This window comes from Oculina patagonica, chromosome 6, assembly GCF_052425735.1.
Source record: "Oculina patagonica isolate OP01 chromosome 6, crgOcupat, whole genome shotgun sequence".
In the NCBI taxonomy this organism is placed as follows: Eukaryota; Metazoa; Cnidaria; class Anthozoa; order Scleractinia; family Oculinidae; genus Oculina; species Oculina patagonica.
Genome location: NC_135763.1, coordinates 36,001,998 through 36,020,093, shown reverse-complemented (window position 1 = coordinate 36,020,093; position 18,096 = coordinate 36,001,998). Strand labels below are relative to the sequence as shown.

At 39.9% G+C, this 18,096-nt stretch overlaps 3 protein-coding genes across 3 annotated transcripts in view; 2 read left to right on the top strand and 1 right to left on the bottom strand.

Moving 5' to 3' along the window:
- The window catches only part of LOC144657274 (large ribosomal subunit protein bL9-like), a 79,310-nt gene that overhangs the window by 40,651 nt on the left and 20,563 nt on the right, over positions 1–18,096 (top strand). The gene's annotated exons all lie outside the window — the stretch shown is intronic.
- Positions 6,020–11,148, top strand: LOC144657267 (E3 ubiquitin-protein ligase MARCHF4-like). Its single transcript, XM_078517584.1, has 3 exons — positions 6,020–6,262; positions 6,420–6,967; positions 9,513–11,148. The coding sequence occupies exons 2-3, from the start codon at positions 6,458–6,460 to the stop codon at positions 9,834–9,836; spliced, it is 834 nt and encodes a 277-aa protein (XP_078373710.1). The 5' UTR covers positions 6,020–6,262; positions 6,420–6,457; the 3' UTR covers positions 9,837–11,148.
- LOC144657088 (uncharacterized) lies at positions 12,720–16,897 on the bottom strand. Its single transcript, XM_078517381.1, has 4 exons — positions 16,772–16,897; positions 15,314–15,573; positions 14,681–14,762; positions 12,720–14,192 (listed from the first exon to the last, which is right to left on the bottom strand). Exons 1-4 carry the CDS (start codon positions 16,845–16,847, stop codon positions 13,045–13,047), a joined length of 1,566 nt encoding a protein of 521 aa, XP_078373507.1. The 5' UTR covers positions 16,848–16,897; the 3' UTR covers positions 12,720–13,044.

The following is an 18,096-nucleotide window of genomic DNA, read 5'->3' as shown; positions in this document are numbered from 1 at the left end:
AATTTTATTGCAAATGCAAACCCGGGGTGTGTGACACCAGTTCGATTCGGGCGCAGTATACACCAACAGTCATTGGGGAAGAAATTGCCTTCCATTGCAAATGTAACTATTTCGGTTTTAGGCTACCTTTTTCATGACAGAAGTTCATGGTTTGCCCAATCAACTTGACGTTAACAATGAAGAAGACCAAAGCCTTTGAAGAACATACTTGTAGCGCTGAAAGCAGACGTGACTTGTCATAAGTTGATAAGGAAATACCTTAACTGTAGTTCGTGCTTGTTATATTTCCGGTATTTACGGGCGGATATCTCAGTGTGAGTGAAAACACTTTCTAATATAAACAACATTTTTAGACACGAACCTTGTGGCGAAGAGCCAAAAACAAGGATTAAATACTATAAAATACTTTGCATTAATTCAATAAGCCTCTATCTGTTGAAAATGCTTTGATTGCTTCGTCTGGGTTGCCTCCCATTGTGTATATTCAATATTGTACATATTTGCTGTTAATATAAAGCCTTCGGTTATTTTTAAAGCGATTGTCAACTGATTTTCGCATTAGTATATTTGAGGTCTTTTTTTCCTCTTTCCTAACCAGCAGTCGCCCAACCCTTAAGAGGCTAAATTCTTTCGAAACTACTGTTATCCGCAGTTATAGTTCAGCAAACCAATAGTCGTTTAGAAATTCATATCCATGTTTTACTTCATTTGTTTCCAAGTCATATTGTGACCTGTCGATAAATGTTTTCGTGGTCGTCTGGGTGCCACAGACAACCCAATATGCAACTGGCTGTTCCACGTGGACTGCCGCTAAAACACGTGTTTAGTTCAGTTTCAAAACCCACTCACTGCAAGCAAGCTTGTGAATCAAGCGCCTGGCGTTTCTTTCACGGGGCCATCAATTTGTTGTACTCGCTCTCGCTTTTTCCAGGAGTGTTGCTGGCGATAGGATATTCAGGGAGGGTTGCAAAGTCGCAAAGGGCTTTAGTCGCAAAGCCAACGTGTAAAGCTTGAATTCCTCAATGCTGTGGTATTTAAAAAAAAATATCATTTCTTATATTGCCGTTAAAAACGACCGTATCATAAATGAGTGTTTGTTATATTATACGGCCCCAGATTTGCTACATTTTTCAATCTCGATGCGCAATGCAGACGTTATGATATTAAAAATAGTTTAAATTTAGAAAGGAAATCGCGGCAATTTTTTGGACATTTTATTCATGGCCTCACATTTTGAAGTTCAGAAGCTTCGTGTAGGAAGTTTGTGAGGTTTATTGCAAAAAATTTCTGATATTTTTAGCCACTTAGTAATGGCTTTATGCTACTTAAAAATTACTGATATTAGATGGAAACAAAACAAAATACGGTATGCGACTGCTATATTTGTACATTATTGTTCAGTGGTATACAAAACACTTTCAGAACACCGGACGTTTATATAAAAATTATCTACCTAGAAAAACAAGCTGGACGCACGCGCGCTTGTCATAAATCGGTTTCTATTTTACAGCCGCGCCTACCGGCTGGCGGGTCTTGTACCTAGGAAACAACTTAATAAGATTTAGATAAGGATGATGTCATAAAGATTATAAGGTAAAACGGATTATTTTACGAGGTTGCCATTCCTATCCTGTTAACACGTTCTCGATCAAAGAGGTCACCTATGCTAAGCCTTCCTGCTAATACACATGTCTGGCCGGCTTCAGTCGAAGCGCTCATCAGCTTTGCTTTACAGAGGCTGATAGCAGTTCAGTTTGTTTCTTAATTTTACAAAATATGTTCATGCATCAATGGTAGTTCTAGTCCAAGGTCCAAACTATCAATGGACTTTGTGTGTTTTTCTGCACAGGTCAAGCATCTATGGCTAATTTAGAACAAAAGATAGCAGTTTATAGAAAGTCAGAAGCGTAACATGACCACGTTCACATTCTTCGACATTCTGGTTGCTCTTAAATTCCGTCGCACAGTGATTTTGGTGCAGGGGCTAAATCAAATATTCGTTCTTTGACACTTTTCAGTAATAAACAAAACGTTGACGATGGTTTGCTTTAACTCGACTTAATGCACAACGCCTGCATATTTTTTTGCTGGGAAACAAACCAAAAAAGAAAAAGAAAAATGATAAAAGCCAGCTCTCGTATTAAGCTGTCGTAGACCTTGCGGCGAGAGCTACTTCTCGTCCCAAGAAACACTTCAGTTGGAAGCTTAGTCAGAGAATATATTAAGTGAAGTATTATATAAAAGATGAAACAGTTGCCATTTGTGTCATAGAAAATGCATCCATTATTTATATTGCCTTTATTAAACCTATTACCATAATTGCAAAACGAATACATCTGACTGCTGGTAGTCGACTAGTCTTTTAAACTTTGCGTCGCCCGCGAAATCTGCCCGACACTTAAGATGCTCGCAGTTCTTTTAGAAAACTCCGACTTTCTAGTGCTCGGTCAATGAAATATGCTCCATGTTTCGAGAAGATTTGTCTTCTCTTTCAGTCAGTTCTCTGGAATGGGGGAGCTTGGAGGGAGGGAAAGGAATCCGGGGGGAGTAGACTAGCAGGGCGGAGCTTCAATGAAAGATGTATTGTCCCTGCTGAAAACTGATTATTAATATTGCTGCTTATATCAAACCTGTTTTACAGCATCATTACTGACTAATGGCCATACATCAACTAGGTGGTTAATTCTAGTGTTAGTCAAGTTTGGGTCTATCTGATTTTTAACTTTCTTGCAACAATAGTGTGAGTTTATAAAAGTTGCAAATTCAAACAGCCAGTTTGTTGGGCTTTTGCCTCGAGGTTAATTCTCCTTAACTCAAGTTTCGTGTGTGCAGTTATTGTTTAGTAGATCATTTCAGCCACTTTAGCCTGTTAAGGGCTGCAATGAGATCAAACCCTAGATAACAGCATTGTTATATTTGTCTATTGTTGTTTCGGTAACATAACCCTTTCAGAACAACGGACGTTTAGAATTAGGCGATCTGATAACAGCGTCGCTTTCCCTTTGTAAAATTATTTTTAATCGGTTTCTGTGGGTAGACGGCGGGTTTGCAGATTTCCCTGGGTGTAACATGCGGGAACAAGAGTAAAATATGATAAGAAAAAAGAAATGTACTCGGAGTCATTCTGATATGTATTTATAGACCCCTCTAGAGTATGTCTGGCCTGTTACGTCAGTGATGGATCGATATTGGTTTTAATTAATGCTATAATTGCAAATTGATTTAATAACTGATAAAAAGGCAAATAGTCCCTTATTTCGGTGTTCGCTTGGGCCAGTTGGAAAACATGGACTGGACTCTGGATTGGACTCTGGACTGGACTGGACTGGACTGGACTGGACTGAACTTTTTTTTTCGGTTTAATGTTTTTCATTTTTAGTACCAGTGACAGGGCTTCAGCGTAAGACATACCTGACTTATAACTCATTCTTAATTTTTAAAGGATAACCAGAAATAAAACAACTGAGGGCTAACGAGCGTGATGCTTAAGTAGTAGCGTATACTGTGAATAAAGTGGCAGTCTTTAATTGTAGGTGTCAGATGCTTTTCCAGGAATGTGATAACTATCTTTGGACATGATAAGCTTCCTTATCAGTAGATCATAATCTCAAAAAGGAGACAATAGGAGACTAGACTGTACCGCCTGACCAAGATTAGAGAATACTCTTGGCCCAGTCAACAGTCAATGTACTAGCTTTCCGTTTAATTTATTGCAGTTTTGCGAGTTTTGGTAATTGAAAAAAAAAGTTGATGGTACAGTTATGCAATTTAGTCTTTATACGTGGCAATATTTAGTATAAATGCCACCGTGACATAAAGGTTTGCGTGCATGTCTCCTCATTTGATATCCATGTGTGCGTAACAGTGCAGATGGCGCTTTGTATTACCTCCCGTAAAATATATAAGAAATTACCAGAATTTAGATTTATTTATTTAGACTGTAGGACACACCATCAGCTATCTTTGTTTTAATAACCTCAAGCAAGACAGGGAAAAAAACACACATTCATAGGCATTTCTAGATTGTGCTCCTAAAAGTGGCATATTATGCTACTAGCAGTGCTCAAAATTTTGCCAAATTATGCAAAAATTATGCCAGAATTCCCAAATTATGCTTCTGATTTCCGAAATTATGCTCACAAAATGACGTAGATTCTGTACATAGAGGTGCGCAATAACAACACCAAATTATGATATTTTTCAAATAAACTGTTGTTGCAAATTTATTTGTGTTTTATGGCAGTTTGTCACGGCCGTCAGCTGTCCAAAATAGCTGCTCGCATCTCTGAACCGTTTGTAAAATGCCTCCAACGACTTAACAATCACAATTGTATAGCTAAAACACGCTTTGCAAGAACAAACTACCTAAATTTCATTTATTTCTGTAAAAAGTACACCATATTTACTAAATTTTATGAATTTATGCTCCAAAAAGTGCTAAAAATTGCTAATTATGCCGTGGCAGTGCTCGTTTCACAAATTATGCTTTTTAGCTCCAATTATGCCAAAAATTATGCTAGCACAATCTATAAAAGCCTACACATTCACGACCAATATTTGACTACTAGACACGCAAATTTCTTGACCACCCCCTCCCCCCCCCCCACCCGGGATGACAACAATAAACCCCCCAGCAAGACAGAGGAAAAACACACATTCACGACCAATATTTGACTACTATACTAGACACGCAAATTTCTTGACCCACCCTCCCCCCCCCCCCGGATGACAACACTAAACCCCGCCAGCAAGACAGGGAAAAAACACACATTCACGACCAATATTTGACTACTAGACACGCAAATTTCTTGACCACCCCCCCGGGATGACAACACTAACCCCCCCCCCCAGCAAGACTGGGAAAAAAAACACACATTCACGACCAATATTTGACCACCACCCCCCCCCTCCCGGGATTACAACACTAACCCCCCCCCCCACCTCCTACCTACAAGAAAAAACACTGAATAACTTCCCGCCCCTCCACCCCCACTAAAAATGGAACCCCCATAAAACATAAAACCGAAAAAAAAAGGTCAGTCCAGTCCAGTCCAGTCCAGTCCAGTCCAGAGTCCAATCCAGAGTCCAGTCCTTGTTTTCCAACTGGCCGTTCGCTTGCGCATGCAACATCTAAAGTATCCATTGCTCACCGGAAATGCACGATTTTTTTTTTCAAAGACTGTGCGTGCCAAATTAAACACACAAAAAAGCGGACTCGGTATTTTCGAAGAGGATTTGTCCAGCTTCGGGCAAAAAAGGGCAACTCGGACGTGATCTCGCAACGAATCGGCCTTTTGAATTGTTTGAACATATAAATGTTACCAAAGAGTCAATAATGTAGGCTGCGGTTCAAGATGACTTTAAAACTAAATCTTGTTTGAAATACGCTTTTCCGGCCTCCTTGAATCTCGACATTTTTTCTGCTTTTATTGCGTCGTTTGAGAGCACGTGAGAGCGACTTTAAGGGTTCGGCTTTTGAAACCCTTCAAGTGTCATGAATAGACACGGGTAATTTAGTCGGCTTATCAGACGCCCATTAGCACGTTATCAACCGTTTAAGGAGAGAGAGTGGTTTTGATAACCACCGGCAAAACAACTACAGGTCCAATCCCAAAAGAAGAAATAAACAACTAGTGACCGCGAAGCAAAATATTCAATATTTATTTCAGCCCGGCTGTCCGGCTGTCTCTTTTGTTTTCACCGGAAATGAGTTAAGCTGAGTGGCTATAAACATTTATTTTGCCCTGAAGGGATATAAATATTCAGATTAGCACGCGCTGTGTGCAGGTTGTGATAAATCACGGCATGGATTATTTTTCGTGTGGAGGCAGTGTCCCAGCATTTGAATAAAATTTGCGGGGCTTTTTTCCCTGGCGTCATAAAAACAACAACCGTAATCTCCATGCGACTTCCCTTTCGTCACACAAACCCACTGAAAAGTGTTCCGATCACTTCCGGTTGGCTCGGTTACCGAATCACCGTCCAATCAGACGCCAGATCTCCGTGTGAATTTCCACTCAAACGTGCAAACAAAAGGTTTTTAAACCAATCGCGCTAAATTGCCACATAAAGCCTATTGAAAGGCGACAAAAATCACTGGATTTTTTTTCACACAACAATCAACTTTGGCGCGCGGAGAAATTTTCTCACTCATGTCAAACCAGTTGAAATTATTATTTTGGCAAGTATTGTGAACGTGAAGTATTTTACATACAGGATTTACGGTAAAAGGAATATTCAAGTGAAGGTCAAAGAAAGCAAGGTAAAATATAGTTAAAAGTTGCTGTCGTGCGTACCGTCATAAAGTCTAGAAAATTCACTTAAATTTCGCCAATCACGCGAGCGCGTTGTCAGCTCTCTTATGTTCAGGTCATGTCTTGTAGGATGTCCATAAATTCCGCTTTTTTATCTATTCGCAGATAACGGTGATTTTTGTTAGGAAATGTGTTATTAAGACATGGATGGAGCCAGCGCGAAAATGGACAATGATAAATTCTCGGATAGTTTTACGACCGACGCTGCTGTTACGTCGCAGCGTGACAGGACCGAGATAGATGTATCAACAGAACAGGCCATAGCCGAAGATCGTAATACAGCAGAACTGTGTGACATACAAATTGAAGTGTCCTCAAGAAATAGCGGAGATTGTGATACCGTTGGAAGCAATGATCCTACTGTCAAGCTTCTTGATAAGCGGAAATGCACGTGTACCGAGGATTTGGCGTTCCTTTCGCGGCCGGCCGGCGAAGTGAAAAAAGCCGGGTGTATTGCGATCGGCGAAGACGAGTGCCGCATTTGTCAAAGTAGAGGAGAAGAAGTTTTGATCAGTCCCTGTAAATGCGCTGGTTCTGCCAAGTGGGTTCATGAAAGTTGCCTGGTGAAATGGTTCCAAGTTTCCCAAACGTCCTCGTGTGAGCTGTGTTCGCGGTTTGTCGCTATCAAGAAACGCACGAAGCCGCTGCAACAGGTAAGTGAATGGCTATTTAAATTTTACCAAATCGAGATAGTTATTTTAACATTGAATAAAGGCACATGGCTCCCATGCTTGGACTTTGTTTTCGCGCGTTTGCAAGCAAAAATAACATGGTTTGAACATTATTTATTTATTGTCACTTTTTGTTTATATGCTTACGCTTGAGTGATTTTAGTTCGATTTCAATAAACGGGTAAGCTGGCTTCAAATTTAAGGCTATTTAGTGCGGGCTAGAAAAGAATACTGGATTTCCGGTTGCTATTATTGATTTCATTTTACATTTGTAACCACAAAAACTCCCACGGTCTTTAGTTAAACGTCACCTTAAAACTCACTGAAATCGCTTGCAGCGAAATCAGGCAATGCCCACACTAATGGCTAAGTAGAACACATGGCTTGTACGGCCTATTGCAAGGAAGTCAAACTAGCGAGATTTTTGCGGTTTAAATTATATTCAACCACATTTAAAATGGGATGAATAAATTAGGCCCAACTTAGAGAACTCGGTGGAAAATTCGCGGCGGTAGGTTTCAATTGATACTGATTTCACCCGCAATAACCAGTTTTTCTATTGGGTCTTGAACATTCGAAAAGTTGGCAAGCAACCATTTTCATTAGACAAGGAAAATAATATTAAAATTGTTTACTGATAATGGTTTAATGATAAAACTCAGAATATGGCGCGAAATTGCTCGACAATCATATTATGCTATTAAATCGGTCCGTGTAATGTTTCTATCTAAAATTATAAACAAATGAAAAGTTTAAAAAAGGAGATATATTTAGTTTCATTATGCAGGAAAAAAGTTGAAATTATGCCAATAAAAAAATTAACAAGTAGAAAAGACGCCATAAAGGCTGTTAGCATTTTGTTAAAAGTGTTTAAAAGCATTTTAACAGTGAAGTGGTGTTCTACCGTGCCACTTCAAATTGAAAAATGATGGTCATTAAAACAAGGAATAAAAATGGTAGACAGCTATAATCGACATTTATCACCACTTGTCAAAATTTTACAATTATTTGGGACTTCGGTCTGGGCAGTGCTGAAGCCAAGCACTTAATTGGCACCAAGCTAATCATCTTAATCTCCTTTTTCTTTCTAAAAACAAATATTTTAGTTTCATTTTGTGCCAAAGACGCTCGCATCCACCTGTTTGACTACACACAAAGATTTTTATTTTTTGCTTGGAGTTTGTGTGCATCGTTATATTCGGCAGCTTGCGTGAAGTTATCATATGTCAACCTATTATCGAGTTTTTTGTTTCTTAGCACAATATTATTTCAATGTTATTTGTTTAACCCACCGCCCATCGTTAGCAATTATAGACATCATAGCAACATTATAGCAACAAGGCTCTTTAAAACCTCTTTTTGTAATCTCCTTTATTCGGAGCTGAGAAACTATCTCAAAAAATTCCCAAATCCCTTTCATAGAATTGGCGCTCAATTGCTCGTTTCTATGTTGTCATTTTCAAGTCTCCGCAAACAATATTTCAATATTTTCATAATATTTATTTAGAGGACAGCGTTAGAATCCACGAATAACTAGTCTGTTGTGTCATTGGTCAAAATTGGTCACGTGGTATATTGTAAACACTTCCACAGCGTGTACTGATCACGTGATCTGGGCCACTAGAATTTTCCTTAAATGAATTTAAATGAATGAGCTGCGAAAGTTCAAGGTCATCAGCGCGCTCCTGTCTCTTGAAAACACTGCAAACAAAGTATATTGTTGCTATGACTAATAATGACTAGAAAAAATAAATATCGTCTTATTTTTATATCGGTAAAACACAAAGTGCTACTTGGAAGTTGTTCTGTTTAAATTGCAAATAGTTAGAGCCTGAGCCCTTGACACGCGCCCTTGAGTCGGCGGCGTTGCTAAGAAAAGGTAAGATACAATCAAATAGTGCTCAAGTCATGTGCTTGGAAGCGTGATGACCGGAGATAAGAGAACACGCATAAATTAGTTTCAATCTTGATAAAGACTGTTTTTTTTTCTTTGTACTGACTGTTGGTACCGTGAAGGTTCGATTTTATTTTTGTGGTCGTCGAGAAGTCCTGAACTAAATCCAGATTACGAAATATATATATTTTTATCGTAACTCAATAAACAAATGAGCAGCAGAGCCTTTATATTATCATAGAGACAAGACATGGGTTTTGTTGACTCGTTATGGTCTCCCAGTTTTGGTCGAGAATTAGCAGGGGTGCTATATATTATCAAATTCCCAGACACATCCTTGTTATTTGACCCGTACGGTATATTTAACAATTATTCCATGAGCGCACGTTGGGATATGAGATGGTAGATAGCCAACGAGGCTCGTAGCCTGGGAGGCGGGGTGGCATAATGGCTAGTGCGCCGGACTTCGGATCGAGCGGTTCGGGTTCAATCCCTGGCCGGGGCAATGCGTTGTGTTCTTGGACAAGACACTTTACTCTGATAGTGCCTCTCTTAACCCATATATAGAAAATAGTGCACATGCGTTCGCCGTGTCGGAGGGCTAATATTTGTTCTGTTTTTCTCGTCTTACAGTGGCGTATACCCAAGGGGGGCCTGGGTCCGTGCAGCCGAGTGGACTTGTGGTATTTGTTCGTCACGGTATTTAGTCTTTGCACCTTGTTTGGGTTTGGCATTTTTCAACTGCTTGTCAAATCCAAGGAGCCTGAAACAACTGCTGTCTTCGCCGCCATTTATGCTCTTTGCGGTGTGATGATCATCCTAAGAGTTCACTACTTTTACGTATGGTTTACCCGTCGTAGCGCCTTTTGGAGAAAGTGGAAAACAATTAATAGGGTGTGGACCGTAGCCTCCCCTGGGCCAGTGCTGAAAGTCGACGAAGTAGCAACGATAGTTTAGAGATAGTTACTTTCTGAATAGAGCAGTTTTTTCAATGTAGGTCGTAGAGTAGCGTTTTAAACTAATCAGAACTCGAGCTTGAGGCACAAATGACAAGCGCGTAACCGCGGAAAAGCGCGGGAAAATCATGTAATCGGTACTAAACGGTGACAAAACGCGGGGGAAAACTTGTAACTGCGGAAAAACAAAGGGCGGGGAAGTCGCCTACACGTCTTCGTACTGATCAGTAGTGTACTCGCCCTTGCAAGCTTGTAATTTTGCTAGTCCTCTAGTGTAGACGTTGCTATTCTTTTGAGAGCTAGGGGCATTGTTCCTGTTGTTTGTTTTATTGTTCTCTCGAAGAGTAGTGAGCAAGAGAAAATTTTTTGTTGTAGTGAGCTATTCATGCGAGACCCAACCTCCTCTCCAGGGCCTTCTCGGCGACGAGTTTTCAAAATGGCGTCTTCTCGTGACGAGCCGCCATTTTGAAAACTCGTCGCCGAGAAGTCCCTGGGGACGAGGTTGTGCGAGACCTTGCGAGAGCTGCTACCTGACCCGTTCTGATTGGTTAGAGGAAGCCTCACGAGTTTTTTGAACCAATCACAGATAAGCAATTCAGAATTTAAAGCTAAAGCGTGAAGTCCGGGAAATGTGGTATAAGAAAATTGTAGTTTTGCCCCTATTGGCTTAGAAGACAATACCTTGGAAGCCATTGAAAAACTGCTCTGACTAGTTTGACTGTTTTAGTTCCTTGCGTGGCATTTACAGTTTTCGTACTCATAATAAAAGTTAGCGACGATTTCAAAATTTTAAAGGAAAGAAAATCATTCGTGTTAATTCAATTTGAGTTTCAACGCAAAAATGAATCGTAGTGGTAAGCTATGATTAAAAAGCATAGAAATTAAAATTACAGTTTGTAATGCTACATCGAACAAGTTTTACATTTTGTAAATATAACTCACAATTTGATTCTCGACATTCTACCGAATAACAAACACAAAAGTACTATACTAGTGTGGTTTGCCTGTGGTCTACCATCAAACTCAAATTCAAGAAGCATACGAAATCAGTTAGTTTCAGTTAAATGACGGTTATAAGTCATGTTCGATATTTGCCAGTGTATTTATTGCACATTTGTTATTATGCATACTTTTAAAATTGAAGCTACAAGCTAATTATCAAAGCAATGCAATCGTGCTTGTATATATAGGAATAAGTATAAAGCTTGGAATATATTTAAAATAGTGTCTAGTTACAAAGTAGCTGGGGTTTATATTTGATAAAGATTCGTAATATGGCTTGAGCCGATTGGAAATAAAGTTTTGTTAATTTTGCTACAGTTGTGACGACGTTACTTTTTGGCATCCCCAAGAATGATCGCGGTACTGAACGTAAAAGTAGACGCAAGTTGAACTTGCGTACAGACTTGCGTTGGGTGGCTAAACGGTGAAAAACTTGCTCTGGCTTGCGTGCAAATTTGATCCCGAAAAGCGAACGCAAGTAATCGCAAGTCAATGCAAGAGCACTCAAGTCCTGGCCAAACGGAGACGCAAGTGGACGCAAGTTGAAAACATCAACATAGATTTTCAACCAAACTTTGCCTACTTGTTGATTACCTTAAGGGGACTTAAATTTTGAAATAAAAAAGTGGGGTCACCATATTCGTTTAGGAGCTGGAAGACCTTGTGTATACCATATAACTCCTTAATAATTCCCTTGCGAGTACTGGCAAAGTACACATTTCCAGTGATAATTTATTTTTCAAACCTAAGAATTGATCTGTTTTCGTTTTACAGAAAGAACTTGATTGCTCCACCCAAAATCTGAGAAAAAAGTGATAGGTCACCATACTCGTTTACGAGAAAGAGACGATTTATTTTTCTCGCGGAATAAGCCACATAGAAAAAAGCCGCCATTTTTTTTTTTGTGCGCGCGCTAATGACGCCATTCTCGTTCCCAGAGCCCGCGTCCCCCTGGACCAGGACGCGGGCTCTGGGAACGAGAATGTAATGACGCGTAAAATTCTGCGTAGTAAGGATGCGCAATGCAATGCAGGACAATGACCTTAAGCCCTGGCCAAACGGTAACGCAAGTGAATACAGCGTACAGACTTGCGTTGGCTGGCCAAACGGCCTCGCAAGTGCACGCAAGTTGTCAAAAAAGCCATTTCAATGCTAATGCGCGCGCAGCAATTCAGTACTTGAAGTAAACAGCAAGACTTGCGTTGAGTTGCGTTTGGTGGCCAAACAGTGAACTACAAATTTGATCTCTTGCGTGCAAATTTGATCTCGACCAAAATGAACGCAAGCCATCGCAAGTCAACGCAAGTGCACGCAAGTCGTGGCCAAATGGAGACGCAAGTTGAAAACTTGCGTCTCCATAAAGACAACTTTAATATTGTCAGAACTAACATTATAAGAAATGTGGGAGTTAATCCTTGGAGCTTGAGATTTGGAATAGTTATTCAAGAAGTGTCAAGTGCTACTTCCAGACTTGGAAGAATTTCGAGCAAGAATCGTTTTCCGGCTCCACTCGGGGAACAAAAGGCTAACAAGCTCACATCGCGAAAGTAACAAACCGAGATTGATTTTTATGGAAAATAATGGAAATCAGCAAAAGATTGAAAGTTAAGTTATTCCATCTACCCCACCCCTTCTGTAATGCCCTCAGTTCTCGCCAGCCATTTTAACATTTAAAGTAAAAGAACCCCTTTAAGAAACTAAAAGATTATACGAATTAATACTTGTTTTTGACATCAGCTTTCAATAAGTCATTAAATTGAAGAAATAATTCTCGCAGTTGCATTCGCAATTTAAAAGGGCTTTGTCGCGGATTTTAATAGATTTTTGAACAGCCAAAATATATATTTGTGTCAGTAGGAAACCTTAAAATAATGGTCCATTTTTATTAACAATCGCTATACTAGAGCACTTATTTAGAAACTGTTAACAAGCGTCTTTGACTGCGGATGGCAAGGATAAAAATGGATTCAGAACGGTTTAGACCAAAAATCTTAGAAATCCCGTGACGAAGCTCCTTTAAGCAACTGGAAAAAAGTTTGAAAATAAAAATTTTGGAGCTCGCCATACTGCTAGATTGTATGAGCTGCTTACAATCTCTTAATGTCGCTTCTAAATTGCAAATTCAACTGCGAGGGTTGTTGTTACATTTTGCACTGTTATATCCATACACAGTTCCAATTTGATTTTATCCACCTTCACGCTGTTGTTCAGTTCATTCCATAACACTCTAGTTTTCCCAGCGTGTGATATCCTTGTTCAACTTTACTCGGGTTAAGTTGACCGCCAGTGTCACCAAACCTCAACTGAGAGACAGGAAGGTCGGACTTGACAGTCAGAAGACCGCTGTCCTCTCGCCAAGTGTAATCATTTTTATCACAATTACAGGAGAAGTCAGGATCAGCGCAAGAGTTAGTCATTCCGCATGCGCATCCTTGTGTGGCCCCGCCCCAATACGTCATGTTTTCACCATCACGTGACACCCACCAGCCGGTACTCCTTCCATATAGGGTAGATGACTTGCACTCGTATTTGATGGACTGTTGACAGTTCTTGGAGACTTCCGTCAGTCCTTTTAGCTGAGAGAGACTGGCGCCAGTGTAACGAATGTCGCGTCGGTAACTTCCGGGAGCTTCAAATCCTCTGACGTAGGTTCTGTCCTCGCTGTCATGACTGACAACCGTCACTCCAACTCCCTCTTGGCCAATCATGTCGCAGTAAACAGTAAATGGAGCCTCGCCTTGTTCGCCGTCAGGATCAATGACGTAATTACCACTGACATCGCTAATGTTTGCTTTCACCGTGCTGCAGGTTTCTGGGTACTTTACAGAAACGATGACATTTGCGTGAAGTGAGCTAAGGGAGTTTGTTGCACTGCAAGTGTAGGTACCGCCATGAGTGAAGTCAGCAGACAATACGATCAAGTCGTTAGATGCATCAATAGACGCGCCTTGAGGTAATGTGGTGGTTCCATCGAACATCCAGGAGACTGTTGGCTGTAGATCACTTGATGCAGAACATGGCAGGTTCAATGTTTGACCGGTGTACCCAAGCACTGTGGATGGGGGCCTGGTGATGAACTTTAGAGCAGTGTAAACTTGTAGCTTTACTGATGATGAGTTGGTACCCATAATATTTGTAGCTGTACACACATATGAACCACTGTCATCTGTGGTGACGTTCAGGATAGTCAGAGCCTCTTCACTTACAATGCTCCTTGTGTCAGGGAGACTTGCATTGAGCCTGCTCCATTTCACTTCAGGGTTAAATTGTCCAGTGACCTTGCACGTGAATGTCACTTCACTTCCGGTTTCGGTGACTTCCGTCTCAGGTGTTATGGTAACAAACGGAGGTAGACCTAAAACCAACTTAATTCAGTTACTATAATGTTGGTCATGACTGATTTATCGTGTAGAATTCCGATCTAAACTACTTCGATTTCGTATTGAAAATATACTATTTATTTTCTTGCTCTAAAGGTGGTGACACTCGCGAGGACACAATGTTGCGAACACTGACATTGTTGCGGACACAAATGTTTCCCTCTTTGCCCGCGACCGCAACATTTCTTGCGGGCACAAAATTTGTGTCCGAGACACAAGAAATGTTTCTGATTTCTTTCAAAAACATTTTGTGTCCGCAACAAATGTTTCCTCGTTTGCTCGCCCACTGAGAAAACATCATGAGCGACAATGTGTCCGCCATAATGTGTCCTCGTTTGCATTCGTCAAGTGTTCGTGTGGACCCGTAAAGTCTCCGTAAAACCTCCAAGATTCGCAACCAACACGAAGTCAGAAATCATTGTTGATGAACTACAAATAAGTCCGATAGAGACCTTTTACGTACCTTCAATACATCGATATCCCTTTTCTGTAAATCCGATTTGGCAAAATGTGCTCGCGGGACACGGGTTGCTGTGACAAGCATTCTACAACAAAGCAAAACGAGAAAACTTAAACACTTTTGTGGTACACGGTTGCCAAAAAGGGCATTACAAACATGGCTGCCTGTAAGGAAATTCTCAGTTTGGAAAAACTGAGAAAACGTAAAGCTAAGAAAGAAAAAAATGGTCAGGTTTGTTGAAAAAAAAAATGCTTTGCGACTATCAGATTTTGATGCGAAGACTGCTCTTCACTTAGCATTAGAGCAGCAGCTATAGATACAAGGCAAAATTATGCACTTTTGACCGCCCAGTTCGAAAGGGAAGCTATTTTCTCAAAAAAAGTTGCGTCCCAGCGACCGGGCTGGATTGTTCATATGGGAAATTTTCTTCCCGGTAGCCGATATCTCGGTTGCAGAAACCGAGATATCGGTAACCGGGCTGGCCCGCCTTCTCATATGAACACATCAAAAATTTTACAAAGAAAATAGGAGTGAGCCGGCTGAGATCTCGGGAACTGGGCCAGCCCGGTCAACCGGGATCATATGAAGGGGCCCTTGTTCAGGTTGAATCTCAGCGGTGTGCAGTTTAATTCTCACCTCGATTGGTTGGTAAATAAATCCATCACGCCCCACAAGATCTTCTGGGTGCAGCAGGTGATCTGAATTACTTAGTTCACACTTGTGAGTATCGTCCACAAGTTTAGGACCAAGATTATACGACACGCAATTCTCTTCCACATAGCAATGCGCCAGGCACGAGCTGACTCTTTTTACCACCACACTTGTAATCACGTGATCTTGTAGAGCGCTTCCCTCCTGGGCAGGTTTCAGCTTTAACATGCGGTCATCTGCGCAATCTTTTCGTTATTACAAAGAAAAAAGACAAAGAATCATTCAAGACCGACACACGCAAATGTAAAATTCTCTTTTCAAAGAAAGGAAAGTGAAAAACGAAATAGCAAGTTCCCATTCTTATTAACTTTAAAGGAGATGTATAGTTTAAGTAGGTATTTCTGACTTCCCAGCGGGTTGGAATTCGTCAGAAAAAAAAAGCTAAAACAAAAGGGCCGGTATATACTTGAAATCAGATTAGTTGTACATTCAGGAGCAATGACAGAAACACAAGGAAAGCTACAGAATTTGAACTCAGTGGTTTAGTACGAGACGGCTAACGCTTCCATTCATGAATGAATAATATGGAAGTCTCCCCTGCACGCATGAGACTCGCATATACGAGTATTGCCCGGGCGAGTGGAAAACTGAAGAAGCGCTCTTCCTAAATACTGCCCTTTATTACAGCTTAAACGCACAATTCTAACTTGAGTAGACAGTATAATCAACCTTAACAAATTCAGAGGACAAAATTGTTCTCTTATGTCGTTCAATCTCAATTAAAAATCTGACTAAAACTTGCATGGCGAGACGTTTCGGGCCGGATACAGTATACGGACATTGGCAGGAGAACGTTTTTGTGATTTTGTCCTCGACCAAATATTTATTTATATTAATTACGTTCTTAGTTAGGCAGGTTAGGTGTCCACAATTAGTAGAGGGGACTTTTCCCCTCAGCTACTACAGTTTGACACGATAATAAAGTTATTATTATTATTATTATATCGCATTTTTTTTGTGTTTAGCGAATTCAAATTCTTGCGGTTGTGAGTCGACTTAACTTTTTTTTTATAGAAAACTATTTTGCTGGGATTCCAAGTACATTTGTGCCACGTTACAAATGAAAAAGAGGAAACAGAATTTTTAAATTTTGTTGAGATGGTAGTTATAGCAAAGACAGGACATTACAAGTATAATTTTTATTTTTTGTCATTTGATTCAACTAGGATTAGTTTTGATGAAAGAACCTCAATTTGATTCTAACAAAATCTATGAAGACAGATTAAAAGTCTTCTTAATTCCTGGACCAAATATTTAAGAGTTTTGAATGTCAATAGAGTAAAAAGGGCTGATGGATGAACTGCAGAAAAAAATTCGTTGAGATAAACAAATGTCTCAGTCGTGAAACTAAGGACAAAAGCGAGCAAAATAATTTTTTCCTACCTTTTTCTGCCGAAATTCTTAACAGCGAGAAAATCCAGAGTTGTAAAATGCTGAAATAAAATGTTGTCTCTAACATTATTGAATCCTTCCATAGGTAAAAAAACACTTGCTAACTTTCCACTTTGAAGTAAGTTCTTCAAAGTTCGTCAGCTTGTTAAAAACTGTACGGTCGTGAAGCTTATATTTAATGTATATTTGTCTAGAACTCCCGCCTGGAAAAAGAAAGTCTGAGTTAACGTTTCCAATCAACGAGAAATATTTATCTGTTTGTTGGTTAGTAACACTCCATATGAAATTTAGTAGGTGAAAAGCACATATACATAAATAATGGCAATGGATAATTAAACGTGAATAACATGATATGCTGAAAGCTTCAAACTTATTTATTTAATGTTTTTCTAATCATGATCAGTTCCCCATTCGTCTGGGTAAAGATACGAATGGTGTCTTACGTCAAACAATAAGGTTTGGCTAAGAGATCAAGTTTATATCGCGATGATTTTGAACAAATCAGTTAATTGAAGTTTGATTTACAAAATACAAATTAATCCTGAATGAGTATAGTTTAAATAATGTATCGTAGTTAAGAAATAAGCATTTCTATAACTAATGAATGGTATTGTTGAGGTCATATCTCATGCCGCCACATGCCGATAAATCAAATACGGCGAGTGAAAACACTGTCAGCATGTGTATAAAGGTATTTTTATCTCTGTTTAATTTTTTCTTTTTGAAGTAAAAAGATGCCCTTTATAAATAGATAAATGTTTCATCATGATGTTTTAGCTCTTCTTCTAAGACACTCTGCACTTCATAAAGCATCAGGAAACTTGTTCATTGTAACGCACAAGCTTGCTCTTGAAGGTTTTCGTAATTTCCCAGCCGTCCTCTAATACTTCATGGAGACGCGCAGAGAGAGTTTCTCTACTTGACGTGTATGCAAATTAATATGCTATGATTAATTTGTTGAAAAAAAAAACCCTTTGTGAGAACAAGTACTCATGAGAAGTTGATCAAGGTTGACGTGCAATTACTGACTTCTTTCGAGCTTGGGAACAGCTAGATCACACAATAGCAAAGCGCGCGAGTGACGTCACAACTCAGACAGACTCAGACAAACAAACCGAAATGGTTTTCCTAAAACACTTTCCAAAACAGGCGATGTTCCTTAAACACTTTCATAAAACGAAAACTTCGCCTAGATTTTTTCCATTTCTCTCAGAATACGCTGATGTGAGGGGGGGGGGGGGGGGGGGGGGGTTGTATTCATTTGCATTCTTTTTTTAGACCTCGCGCGCTTTGCCATTCAAGAAGGCATTCCTGTA